This window comes from Danio rerio, chromosome 15 (assembly GCF_052040795.2).
Source record: "Danio rerio strain M-AB ecotype USA chromosome 15, GRCz13ab, whole genome shotgun sequence".
NCBI lineage: Eukaryota > Metazoa > Chordata > Actinopteri > Cypriniformes > Danionidae > Danio > Danio rerio.
Genome location: NC_141035.1, coordinates 36,278,550 through 36,303,542, shown reverse-complemented (window position 1 = coordinate 36,303,542; position 24,993 = coordinate 36,278,550). Strand labels below are relative to the sequence as shown.

General features: G+C 38.2%; 1 protein-coding gene and 2 long non-coding RNA genes across 11 annotated transcripts in view; 2 read left to right on the top strand and 1 right to left on the bottom strand.

Moving 5' to 3' along the window:
- The first annotated feature begins 1,075 nt into the window (after window positions 1-1,075).
- The window catches only part of nbeab (neurobeachin b), a 569,044-nt gene continuing 545,126 nt past the window's right edge, over window positions 1,076-24,993 (top strand). For all 8 annotated transcript variants that reach the window (XM_087284306.1, XM_087284305.1, XM_087284304.1 and 5 more), the window contains exon 1: window positions 1,076-1,597. In XM_087284306.1, coding sequence (XP_087140432.1) covers window positions 1,328-1,597 — 270 coding nt within the window. In that variant the 5' untranslated portion in view covers window positions 1,076-1,327. The remainder of the gene's footprint in view (window positions 1,598-24,993) is intronic.
- Window positions 17,704-24,531, top strand: LOC147833716 (uncharacterized). 2 transcript variants are annotated; one of them, XR_015509686.1, is made up of 2 exons: window positions 17,704-23,371; window positions 24,169-24,531. It is a non-coding gene; the product is annotated as an uncharacterized LOC147833716 (long non-coding RNA). The 2 variants fall into 2 exon arrangements; XR_015509685.1 differs by having other exon boundaries at window positions 21,335-23,772.
- Window positions 19,226-24,505, bottom strand: LOC147833717 (uncharacterized). The gene is made up of 2 exons (XR_015509697.1): window positions 24,250-24,505; window positions 19,226-23,454 (listed from the first exon to the last, which is right to left on the bottom strand). It is a non-coding gene; the product is annotated as an uncharacterized LOC147833717 (long non-coding RNA).

The window sequence follows — 24,993 nt, the reverse complement described above, 5'->3', positions numbered from 1 at the left end:
GATTATTAATCGCAGAAAACGGTCAGACTTGCTTTACAAAAAAGTGTTTGCATGATTATACAAACAAAGCACAATCATATAATAAGAATATGTCAGTTAGCAACATCAAGCAGCAGAACGAGCTGTTTTTGAATGAAAAGTGAATGAGACCGAAAGTCTCGAGCCCAAAAGATTCAAATGGCTGTGCCCACTCATACGCGAAGAATAAGGTGAATAATACAACCATGGGCAACATGATGGCGCAGTGAGTGGCACGATCACCTCACAGCAAGAAGGTCGCTGGTTCGAGCCTCGGCTGGGTCAGTTGGCATTTCTCTGTGGAGTTTGCATGTTCTCCCTCTGTTTGTGTGGGTTTCCTCCAGAGTCCAAAAATATGTGGTACAGGTGAATTGAGTAGGCTAAATTGTCCATAGTGTATGAGTGTAAATGAGTGTGTATGGATGTTTTCCAGTGATGGGTTACGGTTGGAAGGGCATCCGCTGTGTAAAACATATGCTGGATAAATTGGCGGTTCATTCCGCTGTGGCAACCCCAGATTAATAAAGGAACTAAGCCAAAAAGAAAATTAATAAATGAATGATACAAACATATTAACTAGCACAGATTAATTGTTCACCCTGAGATTTTGCACTAACAAAAAGCAAAACGAAAAACTTCTCTATCTATCTATATCTATCTATCTATCTATCTATCTATCTATCTATCTATCTATCTATCTATCTATCTATCTATCTATCTATCTATCTATCTATCTATCTATCTATCTATCTATCTATCTATCTATCTATCTAGAGAAATATTTAAAAATAACATATTTATTCTAAATGAGAACTGGTTCATGTTTGCTACGCCGTGATCTAAAAATCTACAGTGATTCACACTAGGTTGCATTTGCACCCCACGTTCACCTGTCAGATCGGCAGGGATCCATCTATAATCTATTATATCTTCCCTTCGCCTCGTGCACTGTAGGTGCAGACAGGACGCACACTGCAGCCTCCGGTAGTCTACTGCACATAGAGGGCGTTTTCCCAGCATGACAAACATTTGATCGGTACACCCAGCTGGGTAATGCAAACCCACATACTACACCACTGAACACAAATCAGAGAGAGGAGAGGAGCAGGAGCTCAAGTACAGAGCGGAGCATCAGAGTACTGTCAACCTGCCACATGCGTTTGGACTCCAACCGGTGGATATTTAATCACTGTTTTTTTAGATCTTTTCGCTTAAAGAGTCTATAAATATACCGTCGAACTCAAATTGACTGAACCACCTGCTGTTCTTAATGATACAGCGTTGTTTTTAAACACCGCGGCTGATCGATATGGCGAGCGTTCTGCCGGTGGCCACGCCGGGCGACAGAGCACCTCCTCCCGGCTACAGGCAGCACGGAGCTGCCGTCACCGCCGCTACAAGCTCCGGTACCAGCGACATAATGATGATGTCTTGCTCCGGCTCGGTGGTGCTACCAGCCGGGATGATAAACCCTTCGGTTCCCATTCGGAATATCAAGACGAAATTCGCAGTGCTCATCGGTCTCATTCAAGTCGGCGAGGTCAGCAATAGAGATATAGTGGAAACAGTGCTGAATCTGGTAAGTGAGACTTCTATGGTTGTGTTTCTAAACCTGCTGAACTCGCTAACTGCTAGATAGTGTTTTTGAACGGTCTGCTGGACTCTTTGGTTTGTTGTTGAGACGGAGTTTCGGGGGTCACATTGTTTGTACCCCAATGAATGAATGGTGGTGTGATATTGTAGCACAGACTGAGTGTAGGATGATGCCTCTGCCCTTATGTTCTCATTAGAGTCGTTGACATATGGCAACGTGTCTGTCATGCTTTTTAACAGAAACCAAGCAGGTGTCTACTATAGTTTACATGCTACCTGTAGTATGGTACATTGCAGAATTCAGTAAAACACCTACATATTCAGGATGGGACTTTGTTTTGAACTTTGTGTCAATGAGTTCAAAACTAGATTATATTTAAAATGCAATATTTGGAAGTAAATGTTTACATTTGAATGGCTTATGTTTTTTTTTGTTTGCATAATTGTGATTATATTGTAATATATTGTATTTAAACAAATTAATAAACCAATTAGGCAGGGTGTTGAGATATGTTTGACTAATCAAAATGATAAAGCTTAACGTTCTGCAAACAAAATAAATAAACAATATTAATAAATATGGCAAGTCATTTCCAACATCTGTAAATCTGTACACAATATATGTGTGAGAGATTCAAGAGTTTCTCACTTTATGAAATGCTTTGAGCAGCATGCAAACCTGAAAAAGTAACTGAAAATGACCTTTTTTGGAACTTTCTCTTCAAATACTTTTCTTTTATATATTCATTATTAAATGCTATCATGGAATTGATTTTATGTACTTAGTGTCAAACGTGTAAGCTTCCTGAAATATTTCGTCATGCATGAAGTGTGTGTGTGTGTGTGTGTGTGTGTGTTTTGTGGTATTATCCTGCAATGTTGGACACTGAAAAGCTGTGTAAAACCTAAGTGGCACACTTGTTTAGTTAATGTACTTTAGTCTTTTGTTAATAGTCTATTTGCTGACTGTGTTCGAACACCCTAGACCCCAGGGTGTTCGGTCAAACATTAATTATCTGTTAACTCTAGCATTGCAAACATTTAGTACTTGTTGTGATTCTGAGGTCATAGCCTGAGTAATGAGCCATCAAGCAACCAACCGACCAACCGAATAAAGACATTTCTCCTCCTTGGTGTGACTTTTCACTAAACTTGATGGATCTGCAGAGTTTGATGTGTTGTCCTGAGGAATGTGTGGCTCATCCGGGACAGTAGAGCTCAGCATCAGGTGCAGGTTTAGTGACTGTTGTCTGTCTCCCACAATAGCAGCTCACGGTGAGTGGAGGAGATGATGCTGACAGCATTTAGACAACAGGTGTGTTCTTCAGCTCACAGGTGTTGCTGTTTACGGCGCGCCAGGGTGCATTTCTGATTTGACAGTGGATCCAGTAATTACTGGCCCTCCTTTAACCATCATTTGTGAAAGTGTCCTCACACATCGACAACATCTATTTTCATATACCGAAACAACACTGTTCAGTCATCAGTTGTTGAAAGAGAGAGATTTTCTGTTTGATTTTTACAAATACTTTTATTCACAAAATATTGTTTCAGCATCGCTATCGCAATGTGTGTGTCTGCAATAGACACATCGCATGATATGCAAAGTTGAGTTGGGATTATAGTTGATCAGAAAAAGGAATTGTCTGTAGACCCCCGACACAGGATTGTCTCGAGGCACAAAGCTGGAGAAGGTTACAGAAAAAGTTCTGCTGCTCTGAAAGTTCCTGAGTGATCGTGGGAGAAGGGCCTTAGTCAGGGTGGTGATCAGTAACCCGATGGTCACTCTGTGGAGAGGATAGAACCTTACAGAAAGACAACCATCTCTAGGCTTGTACTTCTAATTAAAAGTCAGAATTGTGTTATAATCTCTCAGTACAAACATCAAATATAATAATAGTTAAAGCTGCAAGCAGCGATGAAAGGGTTTCTCACCCGGGCTCATCACTGCCTGGCGGCCTTGGGATGACAGAAAACTTTTTTGTGTGTATTGGCATGTTTGATGTGTGTGGCAATTTTCGTATGTGTGGATGAAACGTACTGTAGCTTAGGGGCCACTTTGTCAAAAGTGCATAGGTGGCGCTGTCGAGCCATTTTGCCGTACCCACTTCCAAACCCTATAACAAATGTACATTTTTAACACTTTTGATGTGTGTCCAAAGTTTTATGAGTTTTCAGGCATGTTTAGACCATCAAAAATGCAATAAGCACCGCCGGTGCTCGGTCCCTAATAATAATAATTTGTCATGTTAAATTGGATATTAACTCAGATTTGTTAAATATAAACCAGGTGTTGGTCAATTTAAAAGTTTTTAACAGAGGTTTTTAACAGAAATTGAAAGACAGAAGACGTTTGCATTTGCAAGAAGTTTTCATTAAGCTAAGACAAACCATCAGTTTTTATAAAACATGACTGACCAGATTAGACAAAATCCCATTACAAACGTAAAGAATCATTACATATTGCTTCTGTTGTAGTACACAGAAAGACTTTTTAAAAAAAATGTCTTTTTAATTGTGTTGTCAATTTGAGACCAAAACACTTATGACTGACCGGCGTATAATAGTTTAATGATGAACCTGATTAAATGTTTCATTTCATTCAAGCACTCAATTCATTCAACCCCTTTCTTTTTATTAGTTTATCATGTCAGAGACGCCACCTGTGAGATCCAGGCCAGTTCTCCAGTGTGCCAACCTTCTTTAACCTCTACATATCTGAACATTGATATTCACATTCTCATTGTTCCTGCTCCGGAGATTAATTAATTTAAATACCCATTCAGACGGGGATCAGACCAGCAGACGTGCTGCAGTCCTCGACATGTCACGACAAACGCATCATCCTGTGTGACTTGAAGAGTGTTCCGATACTTTAAATACGACCTTAAATGTCTCTGGAGTCACCGTGGAGTGATAAAACTGCTCACCGATGCTAATCTCACCTTTCATGATCCTAGAAAAGCAAACTCACAAGTCATGATGTGACTGTCAAAGTGCAGACAAAGATTTAGGTCCTAAAAATTGTCATAATGCTTTTTTACACTTTTAACTTCCTTTCATGCATAATGCTATGTATGTGCGTAAAATAGATCTCAGATGTTACAGAAAACAGTCACTGTGTCTATGTTTCCATCCACCTATTTTTATAAATATTTTGGGATGTTGCATAAATAAGTGCTTCAAGCTAATGCCAAGATGTACATATATTTTGGAAATTTGTATAAAAACGGATGCACAGGATACAGTTTTTTTATGATAAAGATTGCACACAAACCATTATGGAATTAAATTGACCAAATATGTTCCAGTATGGGCGAAGCAGTGGCGCAGTAGGTAGTGCTGTCGCCTCACAGCAAGAAGGTCGCTGGGTCGCTGGTTCGAGCCTCAGCTCAGTTGGTGTTTCTGTGTGGAGTTTGCATGTTCTCCCTGCTTTCGCGTGGGTTTCCTCCTGGTGCTCCGGTTTCCCCCACAGTCCAAAGACATGCGGTACAGGTGAATTGGGTAGGCTAAATTGTCCGTAGTTTATGAGTGTGTGTGTGAATGTTTCCCAGAGATGGGTTGCGACTGGAAGGGCATCTGCTGCATAAAAACTTGCTGGATAAGTTGGCGGTTCATTCCGCTGTGGCAACGCTAGATTAATAAAGGGACTAAGCCGACAAGAAAATGAATGAATGTTCCAATATGCACATCAAAAAAAAATCATGTGATTTTAGGTTTAACAAATTATGTGGCTAAGAAGGCATTAATGGTCAAGCAGCAGACAGACTAGATTGTAAGACATCTAAAATGTTGCTTTGGTCATTTTAAAATGCCTTCATCAAAATGGTTTTGTATAGCTTTCTTGAGCGACTGTGATCCCAAAGAGCATCTCGCGCCTCCAAAGTCCACCATGTGTTTGTTGCATTTCATCTTTTAAGGTGCAAGTAATTTATTATAGACCATTTCAATGTGGTGATGCCAATGGCCCATGAACATTTCCTGCATGTTGTCAAACTATTCTAATAACTGTAACAAGAGGCAATTCAATCATATCTCAACGTTAAAGCAGCTGTCGTAACGTTATTTATCAATATGTGGACCTTTTAGGATTCTCAGGAGCTGTGGAAATTAAAAATGTAAAACAGAAAATACGTTAGGACTATTGTTTTTGTTTATTGTCTTACTTTCTCCAGAAGAAAAAATATTATAGGAAATAATGTGAAAAATCCCTCGCTCTGTTAAGTGAAGTTTCATAAACTAATTTCAAGAGGAGCACGTGATATGATTGTGCACCGCTGGCCACTCATCCGTAATCAGTAATAATCCAATCAGAATGATCCTAGCTTAGTATAAATGGATCACTTTGTCCCCATTGCACTATCTTCATTTTGGAAGAATGCTTCCCGCTACAAACGCTCCAGCATTTAAACTACGCTTCAGCATCATTCAACCTTTTGGCATGGAAGAACAAACAATCAACAACAACAACTTCTCCAACCAGAACCCCGCTCTCCCCAAAACTCCAGCAGCTGCCTCGCCAGCAATCGAGCCAGAATCCCCGCAAGAAGCCGGCATATCAACTCTTCCATCTTCTACTTCATCTGCCCCTCACTACACAAGCCACAACTTCGTCTAAACTTATGACGCCGGCGATTTCAAGCCACCGGAGAGAAGCCGAACTCACAGATCACCTAACGTTAACGGTCCACTTTCGGTAACGTGCATGCTTTAAAGGGAAGTCTGAAGATCAGCGTGAATAGAACGCTTTAAATGAAGAACTCACCTCTCAGCCTCTCGCTGGTCAGCAGATCCATAACATTTCGACAGCTGAAATAGTTCGAAGGCAAATGACAAGGCAATCTAATCCATAAACATATGTCCACAACACCTTCATTCGTCGATATACATCCATGAAAAGGTGCACTGATATCCAAACCAGCCGCTGGTGAGAGTGGAGCCATACTTTCACGAATAAACATTGTAGCGATCTGATCTACAAAATGGCCGCCGGCCTTTGCACTCTGAACTCTTGACCGTGACTCCAAGGAGCCAATAGCTTAAAGGGAAAGTATCACCATCCAATGAGCTTCCAAAACTGGAGACGGTCCCGCCTTCTCTCCCGACAAATTCATGAATGGACTGCGTGCAGAGACTGAATCTGGCCAAATAATCATGTTGAGATTACAGACATGTTATTTATCATGGATGGAGTAAAGCCATGATAAACATTACATTCACACAGTTCCTATTAAGTGGCAACATCGTTTTTTAAGTATGATGTAGGCAGTTGATATATTTACATTTTATTAATAATTATATATACATGTATTAAAAAAAAAAAAAAAAAAAAAAAAAAATTTAAATTCTGAAATGAGTATTACCCAGCAAGTGATAGACAACCTACACATCAAGCAGTAACCCTTTTGTATCACGCCAATTGTGACTCTCATATCAATGCACCTGAACGTCAGTCAGTTTATAATGACAGTAAGAAAACAATTTCCTGCTCGACTGCAACAAACAAGAGGAGGACATTTCTGGCCATGGAGTAGCCTTTCATACTTATACTTTGTGTTAAATACATTCGAGTTTTAAAAAACTTTTATATCAGTAAGGGGTTTAAACTCCACTCCATCATCATCTCACCAGCTCTCCAAGAGGTTTCCTGGACTTCCAGCATAGAAACGCCCCACACACTCAGTTCTCCTTCTAATTACCACCCTGCAGGAGGACAAATGCCCACTTCTACAACCCTGGCACATTGTGACATTAAGTATTGGAACATGCATTAACAAAGGCGCTTCCATTCACAATCATCCATACACTTATGAAGACTCCTCCCACGAATATCAGAGTTCAAGACTGCCAGCTCCTGAAACTGCCCTCATTCAACCCATCACACTCTTCATCCATTCCTAATGCATTTACACTCTTCGCAAAGATACTTTCTGCCTATACAGCCCACACCCTTGATACCATATTCACATATCCCCCCCCCCCCCATTTACTCTTCATATCACTATTGACAATATTTAGCACTCATAACGCTCCAATGCTGACTATCATTTGTACTTCCGCTATAGCAGAGTTGCTCCGCCGAGCCTCATTCTCCTTCTGCACCCCCCCCCCCTCTTCTTCCCATTTATAGATGACACAACCGCCCTGTCACACGATTCTGATTTAAGAGATGCTTATAGCAGTTCTTTGCTCCACAGGTATTCCCCAGATCAACTCCCAGTCACTCTTACACAGGGTGTCTCCGGAGTATCAGAAGGTGTTGGGGGCTGATAAGTCAATATAGAGGAGTTTGAGGGCTTAAAGTATTAGAAAGTCTTAGATTCCTTTACAAGGTAATACATTTATTGTTGTACAAGGTATCATCATATGACTGTGTTCAAGCCGTGAATATCAGGATACTAGGTAGTTACGTAATCAGTAAAATTCTACTAAGGTTTGACAGCTAGCCGCTTGTTTACTGCAACACTATCAGTCTGCAGCTCTATAGGTGACAACCTGTCGAATCGGCTAGATTTTAATATACATGTGTCTGTATTCGAATGTTTAGTTGGATTCATTTGTTACATTTTAATATTTAGTAAATATTCCGTAAGATAAATCTCGCCAGCTTTTTTGATTGAAAATGGTGATAAGGTCTTTAAATGTGTGGGAAAAGTATTAAAGTGTGGAATTACTTCTCTTATTCCTGTATACTATGTTTCAGAATATGAGCAGCCATCACAGAAGTACAAAGGGCAGCAACAAATCCAGATCCTAGGAAGGTGGTCACCTGATGCCTTCAAGACATGCGTCCTAGCCACTGGCCCCCCAAAGAAGCCCAGATGTCTCTTGTCAGCCATAATCCCACATCCACTCAAGGGCGAGGGCATGACCCAGCCACCTTACCTTCTTCTTTTTCTTCCTTCTAGCCTGAGTAACACTCAGTTTCCTCCCCCAGCCACATAGATAATTGGAGTTTCATCCAAGCCCCCTGTCACCCCGCCACCCTGGCCGTTTCCGCTGGAGTCTTCACAGCCCCCTCCCATTTCCCGACTCCTGCCGGACCCCGCCCCCCCCTAAAGCTCTGACTTCCGCAGAAGTGTTACCCCGAGCTACGACCCCCGCAGGGGTCGTCTTACCGCCCCTTCCAGGCCTTAGCAATCTTTATTTATATATATATATATCTATATACACCTGTACAAAGATATATATTTATAATAGCGCTGTCACTCCCCCGCTCCATCTCCTAACGGAGTGTTCCTCGAGCACCTAACTTATCCCGTCACCCTCTAACAGGAGTCTTCACTGTCCAAATCCCCTTTCCCAGACTCCTGCTAGAGTAGGCCAGCTTGCCCTGTTCCCCGGGCGCCGACCCCCGCAGGGGTCAGTCACTGCCCCCCCCCAGGCCACTGAAACTCATTATATATGTATATCTATGGACTTTCGTTTATAGATATATATTTATATAGAGCGCTGTCACTCCCCGCTCCATCTCCAGTCGGAGTGTTCCACGAGCATCGACTCCAGCAAGAGTCTGGCCAAACTTGCCACTCACCCTCTAGCAGAAATCTCCACCGCCCAAATCACACTTCACGATTTCTGCTAGAGATGGCAAAATAAAAAATTGCTGCACCCAACTCCCGCAGCGCCCATTCTGACTCACAGAAGTCTCCTGATCACCCCCTCCAGGCCTTAGATTTTCCCATTATATATATATATATATTTATATACTCTCTCATATATACATATATATTTATATATAGCGCTGCCACTTCCCTGCTCTATCTCCGTTTGGAGTGTTCCTCGAGCATTTTTGACTCTTAATGAGCCAACCCCGCCCACCCCTTATGGCCCCCCTTCACTAGTCTCCACCCAACCCCCTCCCCCGCTCTGGCTTCCACAGGAGTCAGTTTCAAACTTTGCTCCAACTGGAGCCCCCTACTCTTTCTTCATTCCTTAATTACTATATCCAGCAGCCGGATATAGTAAAAACTTTCTAGCTTTTTGGGGGAAATTCTTTGAAATACTCGGCTGCTGTCCCGAGCTAGAGGCATTTTTTGGGGAGCGATCGAGACCTACCTGATCTCGGTTCTCCTGATATGCTTCTAGACCGGGCGGGAGCCCTGGGCTCAAATATCTCCGAGCTCAGGGTTCTCTCCCGGGACAGCATGCCAAACCTGCTATAAGTGCCAAGCATATCTAAGTGGGAACTCTTGAAGTGAAGTTTCATAAACTAATTTCGAGAGGAGCACGTGATATGATTGTGCACCGCTGGCCACTCATCCGTAATCAGTAATAATCCAATCAGAATGATCCTAGCTTAGTATAAATGGATCACTTTCTCCCCATTGCACTATCTTCATTTTGGAAGAATCCCCCCTTCCACCCCATCTCCTCCTTTTTCTCCCCTTCTAAAGGGGGAGCGATCGAGACCTACCTGATCTCGGTTCTCCTGATATGCTTCTAGACCGGGCGGGAGCCCTGGGCTCAAATATCTCCGAGCTCAGGGTTCTCTCCCGGGACAGCATGCCAAACCTGCTATAAGTGCCAAGCATATCTAAGTGGGAACTCTTGAAACATCATTTGGGAAATATTTGAAAAAGAAAAACAAAATCACAGGAGGGCTCATCATTTTGACTTCAACTGTACATTAGTAAAAAATGCATATAACGACCCCTTTGTCAAAACATCCTGCACGATTCATAGTTCCAGTGATTTTGTGAGTGTGTTAGCGGTGTTTTTCTGGTCAGAAGTGCAGTGTGTGAGCAGAATGGCTTACTTTGATATCTCGATTAGGAATTGATCGCTGGAGTCTCCAGTGTGCAGTGACTCAGATGTGTAATGGAATTGATCCCGCTAGATTTACTTTCTCTGTTTTGACCGCTCTCACTCCACTTTATCCTGTTGTTAAATCAGATCCAGAGGAAGTTACTCTTTGTTTGTCACATTGTAGTTTTGCGGCACTTTAAATCTTGTGCGCCAGACTCTCTGAGAGACTTTGACAAAGCGGCTGTGTCACTTGGGAAGTGCTATGTGTCACGGGCGTTTCTTCTGTTGGACAGGGTGATGTGATCGAACAGGAAGAGGAAATAGGGCCATCATTCAACTAGGTGCGACAAGAGGTAGAGCTGAGAAACCAGATTTGGTCTAACTGAAGGATACTATTGGCTCCGTGTGTGAAATTTAAACCTAAGATACATTCAGAGCCTTTTTCTTCTCATCCAGGGAAGTTGCTTTTTGTTTCTTTGGGGTATTTTAAAACTCAGACCTGTGGGTGGTGAAATAGTGGCTGATAGGAAACCGAGAGCATTAACAATTGAAAATCTCCGACAAGAATTTCAAAAGCCTGTGGTAGAGAAACTTTTCAAAGCTGGATCTAGAAATGCTTTTTGTGTCATTTGTGTCAATCAAGCCGGCCGGTTTCCACATTTTAATAGGGAGTTTCAATAAAATAGTTAAGCTTTAATAAGTTTATAAATTTGTAGTAGTTTATAATTATAGAATACTTTATAATTATTTATAATAACTATAAGTTTATTTATTTTATTCATTTTTAGGAATGTCTAAAATATCTAGAAAATGTTTCATTCACTTTTCCTTTAGGTGTAGCTTGTTGGAACACTGAATTTTGAAGTAAAAACACCACATAGAGAAAAGAGCATTAGCATTATTTTACTTTTTACATGCAAAGTGATTTAAAACAAAATGTATACCAAAATGCCACTTTAGGTACACCTCACTAGGACTGGGTTGAACCCACTTTTGCCTTCAGAACTGCCTTTATCCTTCGTGGCATAGATTTAACAAGGTACTCCTCAGAGATTTTGGTCCATATTGACATGATAGCATCACGCAGTTGTGCAGATTTGTCAGCTGCACATCCATGATGCAAACCTCCTGTTCCGCCACAACCAAAAGGTGCTCTATTGGATTGAGATCTGGTGACTGTGCAGGCCATTTGAGTACAGTGAGCTTATTGTCATGTTCAAGAAACCAATCTGACATGATTCACACTTTATGACAGCGCGTTATCCTGCTGGAAGTAGCAATCAGAAGATGGGTACACTGTGGTTATAAAGTGATGGACATGGTCAGCAACTATTCTCAGGTTGACACGATGCTCAATTGGTACTAATGGGCCCAAAGTGTGCCAAGAAAATATCCCTCCACATCATTACACCACCACCACCAGCCTGAAATGATTAATACATGGCACGATGGATTCATGATTTCATGTTGTTGAAACCAAATTCTGACCCTACCATTTGAATATTGAATGCTGTTCAGAGATGCTCTTCTGCATACCTCAGTTGTAACGAGTGATTATTTGAGTTACTGTTGCCTTTCTAACAGCTAGAACCAGTCTGGTCATTCTTCTCTGACCTCTGGCATCAACAAGGGATTTGCACCCACAGAACTCTCACTCACTGCATATTTTCTCTTTTTCGGACCATTCTCTGTAAACCCTAGAGATGGTTGTGCATGAAAACTCCAGTAGATCAGCAGTTTCTGAAATACTCAGACCAGCCCGTCTGGCATTATTAACAAAGTTCAAAGTCACTTAAATCACCTTTCTTTGAACTGCAGCATATCGTCTTGATCATGTCTACATTCCTAAATGCATTGAGTTGCTGCCATGTGATTGGCTGATTTTCAACTTGCGTCAACAAGAAGTTGGATAGGTGTGTACCTAATAAAGTGGCCGGTGAGTATACTTAATGAAATCGTTATCAAAATCAATGGTAAAAATGTTGGAGATGCCTATTTAAATTGCGCTGCAGTGACACTTTTTCTGGGTTATAAAACATTTTAATATTTTAATTGTATTACTTTAAGTAACACTTAAATTTCTTTTAAAACATTTCTGTTTAAATGTAATAATTTTCTTTAATTTATACTGTAAATATTTTTGCCAGTATTTTAAATAAAGATCATTGCCATTTCTTTGTAATTTGGTGTAAAATTTACAAGCATTTTTACACTGCTTCTATATTCGTTTCCAGAGCAATTTTAGTACTTTAGTAAGGTTTTATATAATTAACCGACATGCACAGGAGCATTTCCAGTTTTCTTTTTTTAGACTCCTAATCTTACATTTATTATTCTTATTATTCTTACATTTATTGCTTTTATTTCATCTTTATGTCACATTGTCACTTAACAAAAGTGATTTGAAAAACAAAACTATGTTGCTCAGGTATTCTGAGTGCCTATTCATCCCAAAAACAAACAAGATGAAAAAATCTGTTTCATTTAGTTACCCTCATGTCATTCAATCTATGTACAATGAAAGCTGTATGCACCATATTTATTGTGTGTTGTATGTACACAAAACAAAATCCTTCTTCATTCAGTTTGCATTGATGAAAGCATCATGCGTATCCATGTACTGTAGATGGCACTGCACTTTTCAATGTGCAAAAAGCAATAGCCAATGAAAGATGCAGTACATTGGTTTCACAAATGTATTGTCCAGTTAGTGTAACCTTTGTTTTTTTTTGTTTGTTTGTGTTTTTAAATATCCCTTGGGAAAGAGTCGGACAATAAATGGAGCAGAAAAACAAATATGTGTACAGAGCATTGTCTACTTCCAGAAGGTCTCGTTTTCCGCATAGAGACGGAAGCTGTTTTCAATATCTGTGATGTGTGGGTTATATTTGTTCATCGTGCTGTTTTTTTTTTATATACCTGCATGTTTTTTTTGTATTTTCAGCATTATAGTCAATTTCTCTCCTGCATTCTCAGAAATAAAAGTACAAACACTGTCACTGGGGTGGTTTCTTTTAAAAAGGTAGATTTTTGTACCTATAGAGTATATAGTGGTAACTTAAACCTACTTTTAGTACCTAAAAAGTACAGTAATGTACAGCACCAATCAGAATTACTGTAATATGTACATTTATGGTCAATTTAGGTACAAAAATCTACCTTTTAAAAAATTACCAGCCTAAAGTGACAGCATTTGTACCTTTATTTCTAGGTGTGTGTCCTGGAATACCCTAGAAATGTTTGCATTGCTACTAAAGTATACTATTTTATCAGCGAAGAGATAGAGATGTGATGTTTTTGTTTTGTTTTTTTGCACAAGCTGAATCATCCAGATGTATTTACCCCATTTTATACTTGTCTACTCATTCTAGGTTGTTGTTTTGTTGTGGAAAAGTGATGTTTGCTTGATGGTTGAACTCTTGGTGATACCCTGCTGTTCAACGGTCTTGTCTTGAAAGGTTATTTGGAGAACACGTTCACAAAACAAGATCTTAAAATCTCCAAATGAGCTTGTTTTGGCCAATCAAATTGTCCCCAGGGGGACAGTTCACCCAAAAATAGAAATTTACTCAGCGTTTATTCACCTTGAGTGGTTCAAACCTCTATGGCCAAAGCCATAAGCAATCGTTTGTTTGTTTGTTTGTTTGATTGTTTTTGGAGCCAAAAACAATCAAACACACAAACTAATAAATCAAATTACACTCAAAAAACAGTTCATGTATTTAGGTAAGTGCTTTGCACATACTGTATATACTTTAGTTGGGCGGGCCACCCAGGTATATTAATCAATAGTATCTGGATGCAGCCTTTATGATGCAAGCTGAGACTGCATCACTCAGCGATGCAATATCATACTCAAGGCACTCAATGTAGTGAGTGACATCACTGTGACGGGTAGGGTTAGGTGAGCCCATTTAAAAGCATTAGATGCAGCTCAGATTGCACTGCACCGAGTCTGCAGCCAGACACCTCTCATATTAATGGCCGCCCAAGCATATTTGGTGACATTTCTTTTTTTTATTATTATCATCTTTTTACACTTTTTTTTGTATCTCCCCAATAGTCAAACATCCACAATCAATTAACTAGTGGAAAATCTCCTCTCCCCATTTAGGTTTCCTGCATCTCGTTGTGTGTGCACAAGTCCCGTAGACTTCCACAGACAATCTCATGTGCTCTGCAGAAACACAAATAGATGCGCCTTTTTGGGACTTAAAAATGCATCTGTCCGGGGTTTCTAAACCTTCCAAATTTAAAAAAAAATCTAAATACAGATAAAGGACTACACAGAAGACACCGGCGAAAAAAACACACTAAAAGCTAGTCTAACTCTGTTATAAATAAGATTGTTTTGTTTTTACTGTAATAAGTTTATTATAAAATGTAAAAAAAACACACTGTATTACTTAATGTAAAGCAATGCATTCCAGTCATTTTTAAATGTTATTAAATAAATTAGGAAATTACCCATGGCTTTATATTTACATTTAGCCCACTACCATCAATCAAGTTTGGTTTTTGGTCCTTCAAAAGAAAAGGTTTGGGCACCCCTGGTTTACTCAGAAGTCAATTCTGGAGCTAATCTAACAAAATAACTTGTAATAATGGTTCAGAAATTAGTAAACCAAATATATATGTTTGGGGAAAATATTAAATAACATTTTCAAAAATAGCAAAAATCAAGAGGACAAAAAATATATACAATTTTGTTGAAATGTAGTTTTGTAATATTTTAATATTAATTAATAGTAATATTTTGTACATGCTTTTAAATGTATAATCGTTCCATTTCTAAATATTTTTTGTGACTAAAGTATTATTTTAATAAATATATATGTTTAATAAATCTGTTTTGTTAAAATGCACCAATATATATTTAACATATTCACTGAGAATGGATAAAAATATTCACTGTATATCTACTTTTATTGGTGTTGACCCTGTTTTTTATCAGCCCATGAACAATATAAACGGAGTTTTTAAAATAATTTTTAAAATTCTGTTTAATAGAAGCATATAGATTTTAAACAGGGGTGAGTAACTAACTTTTTGGGGGTCTGGGGGGCAAACTATTTGTTCGAAATAAGCTTTGATCTTCAGCAATAAGACATCTTTTTGTTTTCTTCGTTACGAGCAATAATGAGCTTGAAGGTTAATGTTACTGCCTCCAATTCCAGCAGTCTGATTTCACACAAAGCTTTTCAGAGGCCTAATTGACAACAAATATCCATCATTTCCGCCGAAGCGAACATGCGAGAGAGAGAGATCTCCCGTGTTCTCAATCGTGTGCTACAAGACTGAGTCTTGACAATGTGCCTTATCTGGGCTAATTAAGAACGACTCTGCCGTTAATCTCCCTCTGCCGCCAAGTCTGAAATGAAAGCTGTTATACAGATAAAGCGGGAATGTTTCACCCTGTAGGTAGCTTTTATTGCTTAAAAATTGTTAAATTAGGTTAATGTGAAAGCAAAATTGTCACAGCTGCTTTACATTCATGTGGATTTACTTTAGACAGGAGGACTTAGCAAGATACAAAAAAAAAAAAAATGTCACAAATTAAATTCTGACTTTGTGGATGATCTGCAGTTTATTGATTATTTTTGGTAATATCCCACTTAAAGGATCTACTATTATGGCTTAAAACTTAATTTAAGAGATTAAACCATTATGGGCAGCACGGTGACTTCATGGTTAGCCCTGTCGCCTCACAGAAAGAAGGTCTTCCGGCTGGGCCAGTTGACATTTCTGTGTGGAGTTTGCATGTTATCCCCATGTTCGCATGGGTTTCCTCCGGGTGCTTCGGTTTCCCCCACAGTCCAAAAACATGCATTACAAGTGAATTGAATAAACCAAATTGGCCGTAGTTTATTAATTTGTATGTGAATGTGAGAGTGTATGCATGTGAAACACATGTCTTTTGTAGTTATTTAAAACAGCAATGGCTATATTTTACACCTCTCTCACATGCACCTGTTAACAAGGGTGTCAGTTTTTTTTCTTAAAGGTTAAACAACAAGAGCTTCCCACAAAGTAATTATGTGTTTAAAACAAGTCTAATGGATATACTAGGATTTGCTCTTTTAGTGTTTTGACTTTCAGCAGTGAAAATTAAACCACAATGAACTGAACTAAATTGAACTTTGACTAGACTGACACGGTTTCAATTTATTAGATCTTCTATGATAAGCTGCTTTGACACAATCTACATTGTAAAAGTGCTATAGAAATAAATATAATATTAATTAAATATAATAGCCAAATTAGCTAAAGCAAGGCTAAATTTGGGCAGCTCACGGAAATCCTACTTCTAACAATTGTTCAAAATAGACTATGGTCTGTCTAATTGATACGTTTTGTACATTTTTTTTTCAATGACATCTCAAATGTAGCCTTGCTTTAGCCAAACGTCCATGTTTAGACTTCTATTAGACTTGTTTAAAACAAACAAAAAATTGCTTGGTGTGTAGTTGTTGTTGTCCTTTCAATTGAAAATGACTGATCCTTCAGAAAATATTCTGATGAGTTATTTACTGCTGTAGAAACAGAGCTATTAGGATTCAGTGTTGGATAAAGTTACTTTTGAAAGCAATACATTACAATATTGAGTTAACCCCCCCCCCCCCCAAGAAAAAAAAAATAAAAATATCCGATTCCATTACTTAGTTACTTTTTATGGAAAGTAATGCGTTATATTACTTTTGAGTTACTTTTGAGTTACTTTTGCGTTACCTTTCCTTTCCTGGCTAAGGTTTGATCTATCTCAGAACTCCCAGGTGTTTTTTAACTTTTTTATACAAAAGCTCTGCATTTAACAACCACCTATAATACCTACACCTTCATCATCTCTTAAAAAATGTAGGATACATTTATATTTTGAGAACTTTCTGAGGCCTGAGCTATAGATGCTGTATATACAAATTTATGACAGCATGTACAGTAATGTGTTTGTTAATTTGGAATGTTTTGCGCTATTCGTTAAGTAAATTTACTGTCCACTGAGATAAATATTGCAAGGTAACATTAAATAATTTATTAAGAAATTAATTAATTAATTAACCTTTGAAATGTTTAATAACAAAATGAACAGTGAAACGAGAAAAAAACATCCGCAAATCAAATTAAATCTTTTAGCTTTATTCGTTGAATAAATTGCTTTATGTGGCCTTAACAGAGAAAAAAAATCTTACTATATTACAAAACGTAGTCACTTTTACAGTAATGTTAGACTGTGGCTGCATCTCCTCAATAATAAATGCATTAACCTTTTTTGTGTTTAGTCGAATTAATTGTTTTACCTGGAGAACATGAACTGATGTCAATCATAGCTGAATGTGGGGTAAGTGTGTAGTGCTTGCATCCAGTTTTGTTTTTGTTTTTTCGATGTCGTGTTTCTTGCAGTTGTTAAGAGATTTGCTTACACATAACTTGCATTTAACAACACTTCTTTTCTTCTATGAGTTCAAAATAACAAAGAATGCTCTGCAAAAATGTAAGTTTCTGGTCTGCCGTTATTTGTTTCTTACTGTAGTGATGACAGATGATTCCCGTATGAATCGTTTGTTTTAACCAGATCTTCTAAGTCAGTGGTTCTCAAAGTTTTTCATCAAGTACCACCTCAGAAAAAAATTGTCCTTCCAAGTACCACCATAGTGACCAGTATTGAAATACAGTAGCGTAGTCGGCCCAGTAAAGCAGCTACAACTCTGCACAGTTAAAAAAACTTGGCAGATTAACTACTATTATTAAGAAAATTAATATTTTCAGCCACTTTAGACATTATAAATTGTTTGAACATTAACACTGTACTGTGCTTATATGTAAAAAAAACTAAATAAAATATCAATGTTTCAATTAAAATGTGCGTTTAAAAGTTAATTAAAAGGGGTGGGCTACTGTTCCTAAAAAGTAAAAAACAAACTCCTGTCCTTAAATGTAAAGTGTTAACCTATAGTATCCTATTCATCAAAACCTAGAAATGTTGCTTGGACCCCATAAATATAGGCTATATGCCTTATTGTTCATATATGAATCATTTTTGATAAATTTTGAAATATATGTTGCATGTACATATGACACATTGGATTCCTCTGTGTACCACTAGAAGGAAGCCTGTGTACCACTAGGGGTACACGTACCACAGCTTGAAAACCACTGTTCTAAGTGAACTAGTCGAACCAGTGCTTTAAATTGAACTTGTCGTGAAATGGTTTGCATCTTCAAACAGTGCTAACATACCGGATACTACGTTTTGCCAGTTTAGTGGCTAATTTGTATGAATTCGTATGAGTTCAGTCGTACGAAATTGTATAATTTTAAAAAGGAGGTGTGGCACCTAACCCCAACCCTAAACCTAACCCACATTGGGGGATAAGCAAATCAGACTAAATTGTACAAATTAGATCGTCGAATTCATACGAATTAGCCACTAAGTCAAAAAAGTTACAAATTGCCGTGAGATTGTGTTGGATACTCCCTCTGATTTGAAAATAAACCCATATCAGTTAGTAGAACATTTAGTCAGTTGGAAGATGCAGTTAGTAGCACAGTACACTGACTTATCTGCTCTAAAAAAAGAGAGACCTGGGGCCTCATGTACGAAGACTTGCATTGAAATCATACTAAAACTTTAGTAAATAGTAAATCATAGTAAAAAATTCAGATGTATGAAACACTGCGTACGCTGAATCACTCTTCTTTTTTCCCCTGCTACATATCAGATTTTGGCTACTCTTCATCACGAGGAAGACAAGTAAGTAGAAATCATTAATAAGTTTGTGCATCATATATTATTTGCACATTTATTGAATGGAAATGTTTCTGATTCACATATACAAATTCGTCTTCAGATGGTTCCTTTATAGCAATGTGTGTGCAGTAGGTTGCTCCGATTACATTGGAAAAAACCGGCGACCGCTTCAAATTGCACTTAAATGTTTGGCTGGTCAACTGCATGGTATGGAAACCTTATATACCTGCTAGACATGCGGATGAACCTGTCCCATACAGCTGCCATTACATGGCTCAAAAATGTAGTGTGCAATTTTACACAACTGCCTCAAGGAGTCACCAATGGAATTAAAACAAACACACAAAAGAAATGAACGTGAAGTTGGCATGGACCAACGCACATTCTTACGTTCATTTCATCGTTAGTAAATCCAAACGTGACTGGGAAATCCGGCGTACGCAAAGTATTTGTGCGTACGCAGCGTTGATACATGAGGCCCCTGATGATGATGATGATGAGTGCATACCGACTGCCTGTTCCCTCACAGCACGCTCTTTCTCATTGAGTGTGTGATTCAACCTAAGGTCATTTTTATTCTCCAATGTATTTTGTTAAAGCCATTTAAGGAGGGTAAAACATAACTCAAATAACATGACTTACTTTGAAAAGTATTGCATTATATGACTTATTACTTTGGAAAAGTAATATTATTTTGTATCATGCAATACTATTAGAGTTGGGCTATGTCGACCAATTTGGCTTCGTGTTTTTCGTGAGCGAGTTTGCGATGGGGGTGGGGCGGAAGATCAGCGGTGTCGGCTCAGCATTATGTTGTCTATCTGCCATCGACGATGGCATCGTCTATCGGCCCAACCCTAATTGCTATAACTCGTTACCCCTAACACTGTTAGGATTGTATACTTTTTTCATCTAAGGACACATTAAATTGTTTGATGGCAAAAAAGTTAATAATGTAAAAAATTTAATAAATCCTGTTACCTTAAATTTCTTTTCATAAAATAATCCTAAAACGTAAAGCAGAAACCAAATGTAAACATAGATCATTTTAAGATGAATTATTAATGATTAAGTATTAATAATCTTTCATAATAGAACAACAAATCAGCAAACTATAATGATTTCTGTCGAATCAGAAAACACTGATGATTGAAGTTATGATATATAAGATGGGGAAAATTCCACAAAAGCCATTTTCAGGGATCAGAAGAGTCTTGCTCTTTCATTTAATCCACCAAGAAGTGCCCTAGCAACCTACACCACCTTAGCAACGGCTTAGAAGTGCCCTTTCAGACTTAATTATGCCATCCTGACTTTAGGCCTCACTTGAGACAAATTTTCTTCTCCTTGGCTATCTAATATAAAGTTCTGTTGGTCCTTGATATCGTTACTCGCAGCTCTGAGAGCCACCAAATTCTGATAAAGCGTTGACCTGCATTTGCACCAACTCTCCTCGCTGCTCCAGATGAAATATAGGTTTTTAAAAAAGCGAATTCATAAGCGGGCTGTGTGGAACTGGCTAGAGCAGCTAATTTTTTCCAGGTCAGACATGCTTACTGCTAGAATGCTGGTAATGAGGTTTTGGGTTTGTTCCTGTCGCCCCACTGCGCTGTGTGCTAGCTTGGATTAGCAGCTTCCCTGGTTGCTAAATACCTGGGGTAGGCATGAAAACCTTCGTCAAAACAGTCATCAGGCTTTCATAAGATTTAAAGAGCTGTTTATGTGATAGCGCATGAATGAGAAAGTGTATTTGCTTATTCAGTTTAATGGCATAACTAATGAGTTAATCGTTGTTTCCTGTTTTTAGTTGCTTATTGTAAATAGTTTCCTCAGTGCTGGTTGAAAAGGCATAGTTTTGATTTCACTGACACACACGCACTCGCACATACAGAAATACACACATGCATCGTAAGCAAGTATTGAAAAAGTCTTGTTTTTTCTGGGGAAAAAATCTCGATGGTTCTGTAGGTCTATGAAATGAGCCTTTTTTAATAGTTTATATTGGATTCAGCTCAGGTGATTGGCTGGGCCATTCCACAGCTCGATTTTCTTCATCTAAAACCATTTAAGAGTTTCCTTGGCTGTGTTTTGGATCAATTCCTTGCTAAAATGTCCACCCTGGTTTCATATTCATCATCCTGCTTATGTAGATGTTGGACTGAAGCAGCTAATATTCATTTACAAAGACGAAGGGCAGAGTTTTGTTGAAGAACTACTAAGAGATTTCAGCTGCTGTCTGGGCTTTCACTGCCTTTCTACACCTTAATTTCTTCATGTGTTTAATACTTCTTCCCTGTGTCATTTCATTTTAGTACACATAACTTCATTTGTAAACTAATTAGATTTTCTTTTCTGTGCATATATGTATTTCTTTGGTTGTTACCAGATCCAGTGAAAATTTCAAGTCAACTGCACCTTTAGAGATATGTTTTCTGTGAAAAATGGTGACGTGTTTAATACTTATTTTCTCCGCTGTACATACAGTCCATAGATTAAAAAAGTTTGTTTATTCTGATCTATTTGATCAAAACTGATTTAACCAATCATGTAAGTCTGTGGTGGGATTTTCTGTCTGCCTGATCAGTAGCTGACAGTTTTCAGATAAACTGTTCAGGTTAGCAATTCTGTAATATGTAATACCACCAAATATGTAAATTTTGTGCCAGATTTATGCAGTTATAATTATTAATCTATCAGTTTGTGTTAGCTTTTTTTTTACAGTAGTATTCATTCAATAATTTTCTTCTCAGCTTAGTCCCTTTATCAATCTGGGGTCGCCACAGCAGATTGAACCGCCAACGTATGCAGCAAATGTTTTTATGCAGAGGATGCCCTACCAGCTGCAACACACCACTGGGAAGTCACATTAGCTTGCAAAAATTAAATTTTACATACATTTTGTTAAAATTTGCTGTACGAAAGAGAAAAAAAGGGTAAAGCACATTATTGTTGTTGTTTGTTTTGTATTATTTTAGATGCCTAATTGATTAGTCATTTACTTTCAGTTCATAATAGAGCTAAATCAACTAATTTTCGAGAGGAGCATGTGATATGATTGATAATGGCTGGCTTCTCATCCATAATCAGTAATAATCCAATCAGACTGATCCAAGCTTACAATAAATAGACAGATTTCACCCTACTGCCTTATCTTCGTTTTGGAAGAATCCCCCCTTCCACCCCATCTCCTCCTTTTACTCCCTTTTACAGGGGGAACTATTGACCTACCTGATCTCGGACCCCCCTTGCACGCTTATTGACCAGGTGGGAGCTCAGGGTTCTCTCCTAGGACAGCATACCAAATCTGCTATTAACACCAAGCATATCTAAGTGTGAATTCTTGACATATGCTTTAATGACTGGATATTATGCTTGATTCATTTCTTATATCTGAGAGAATTTGAATGTGCAAACTCTAATTTGGGTTAAAACGTTAGAGTTTGTTAATGAAGAATTTTATTTTACTAAAAATAACAATACATGAATTTATTGTTCATTGGCATAGCGGTTCTCGCCAGTTCGCCTACCAAAAGTACAGAAGCTGTTGGAAATCAGGATAAATAAAAATGTGAAACAAAAACAATCCATGGACTATTTCTCTGAGGTAAATATACCTGTTGTGCTTGTTGCAACTGCTAGTTTATTGCCTTCATCTGTCTTTGTCAGTCTCTGACAACCTGAGTTCTGGTCCAGAGATTTTCAACTCCATGATGAAAGTACAAATATACTTTTTGAAGGGATTTATAGACATCGTTTTTCGTGTTTTATCCAGCCTGATTCTTCAAAATAGTGCTATTGCCTGCGTTTTCTGGGCGAATTTCATGAACTACCATTTGTGCTCATAGACAATTGGTAAATATCAGGACATTTGCTAAAATATACTTAAAATATTGTTTTCATTGTATCCCTGTGTGTTGGATGATAATAATGATCGTATATACATTTGTATTGTCACATTTTTTTTTTATTAAAAATGCTGTTTTAAAGAGACCGTTAAAAAAGATGTGCAGATCAGGTTATTCACAGAAATATCATCATTTATGATAAGGAAAGGGCGACACGGTGGCTCAGTGGTTCAAGTTCCTGACTGGGTCAGTTGTCATTTCTGTGTGGAGTTTGCATGTTCTCCCCATGTTGGCATGGGTTTCCTTCAGTTTCACTCCAGTTGCCATAACAGTTCAAAGACATGCGCTATAAAGATGAATTGAATAAACTGGATTGGTTGTAGTGCATGTGTGTGAATGAGTGTGTATGCATGTTTTCTCGGTACTGGGTTGCAACTGGAAGGGCATCCGCTGTGTAAAAAGTATGCTGGATTATGTTGGCGGTTCATTCTGCTGTTCATTCCCCTGATTAATAAAGAGACTAAGCTGAAGGAAAATGAATAAATGAATGATAAGGAAATTCATAAGAAATGTTTTCCTGAGCATCAAATCAAGATACATTTGACTGGAATAATGATGCTGAAAATTCAGCTTTACCATTAGCAATAAATTACTTTTGAAAATTCATTACAATTAAAATGGTTATATACAATTTTAATACTTTATTTGTTTATACTGTACTTTTGATGAAATAAATAGCCTTGGTGAGCAGAAACTGAACAAGATTAATGGCGTCCAAAATCAATGTTTGTATTTACATAAAATGTGTTTGTACTTTTTCCAGTGATGGGTTGCAGCTTTCTACATTTGAATGTCTGTATTTTTTTTTTTTTTTGGATAGTTTTATTTTTACGCATGAGTGTTTATTACTAGGGCGACGGGGTGGTTCAGTGGTTGGCACTGTCGCCTCACAGCAAGAAGGTTGCTGATTTGAGCCCCGGCTTGTCCTGTTGGGATTTCTGTGTGGAGTTTGCATGTTCTCCCTGTGTTTGTAAGGGTTTCCTCCGGGTGCCCCCAGTCGAATGACATGTGCATTAGGTGAATTGAATAAGCTCATTTATCCATAGTGTGTGTTTGTGTGTTTGTGTGTTTGTGTGTTTGTGTGTGTGTGTGTGTGTGTGTGTGTGTGTGTGTGTGTGTGAATGAGTGTGTGAATGAGTGTGTATGGGTGTTTCCCAGTGCTGGGTTGCAGCTGGAAGGGGATCGGCTGTGTAAAAACATAAACTGGATAATGTTGGCAGTTCATTCCGCTGTGGCTACCCCTGATAAAATAAAGAGATTAAGCGGAAGGAAAATGAATGAATGAAAGAATATTTATTACATATACAAATTAAATAATACACAAATATATGGTATGTTAAACACACACTTTTATTTATGTTTAATCATGGTTAGTCTCTGCCCAACATATAATGTATAAAAATATGTGAAGAGTTTATTTTCAAAAGCAAAAACTATTTTTAGTTTTTAAATGTTTTTTTTTTTTTTTTTAATGTTTTTTATGTATAACAATTGCAAAAAAAAAAAAAAAAAAAAAAAACATGGTTTCAATGATTAAAAAAATCCTTTATTTTCCTTCAGCTTAGTCAGGGGTCGCCACAGCAGAATGAATCGCCAACTACTCTGCCATATGCTTTACACAGCGAATGCCCATCGAGCCATAACCCAGCACTAGGAAACACCCTTACAATCTCTAATTTACAAACACACTCATACACTACGGCCAATTTAGTTCATCCTAGTTCATACCCCATATCTTTAGACTCACCACTGACTAATGATTAATTTCTGATTCTCCTGACAGAGATAATTGGAAATGTTGTGATCCTATTAACTATTAGCTCTATCCCAAGAGTTAAAGCATCAACTTTTTCCCGAACTACTCATGCGTTGTCTTCCGTGAACATTATTAATAAGTTAATTTAAAACCAAACTTTTGGGAAGACACTTAGTAATGAGCTCACCTTTTCAACTCCTCTCCAAACGCTGTACTCCAAACAATTC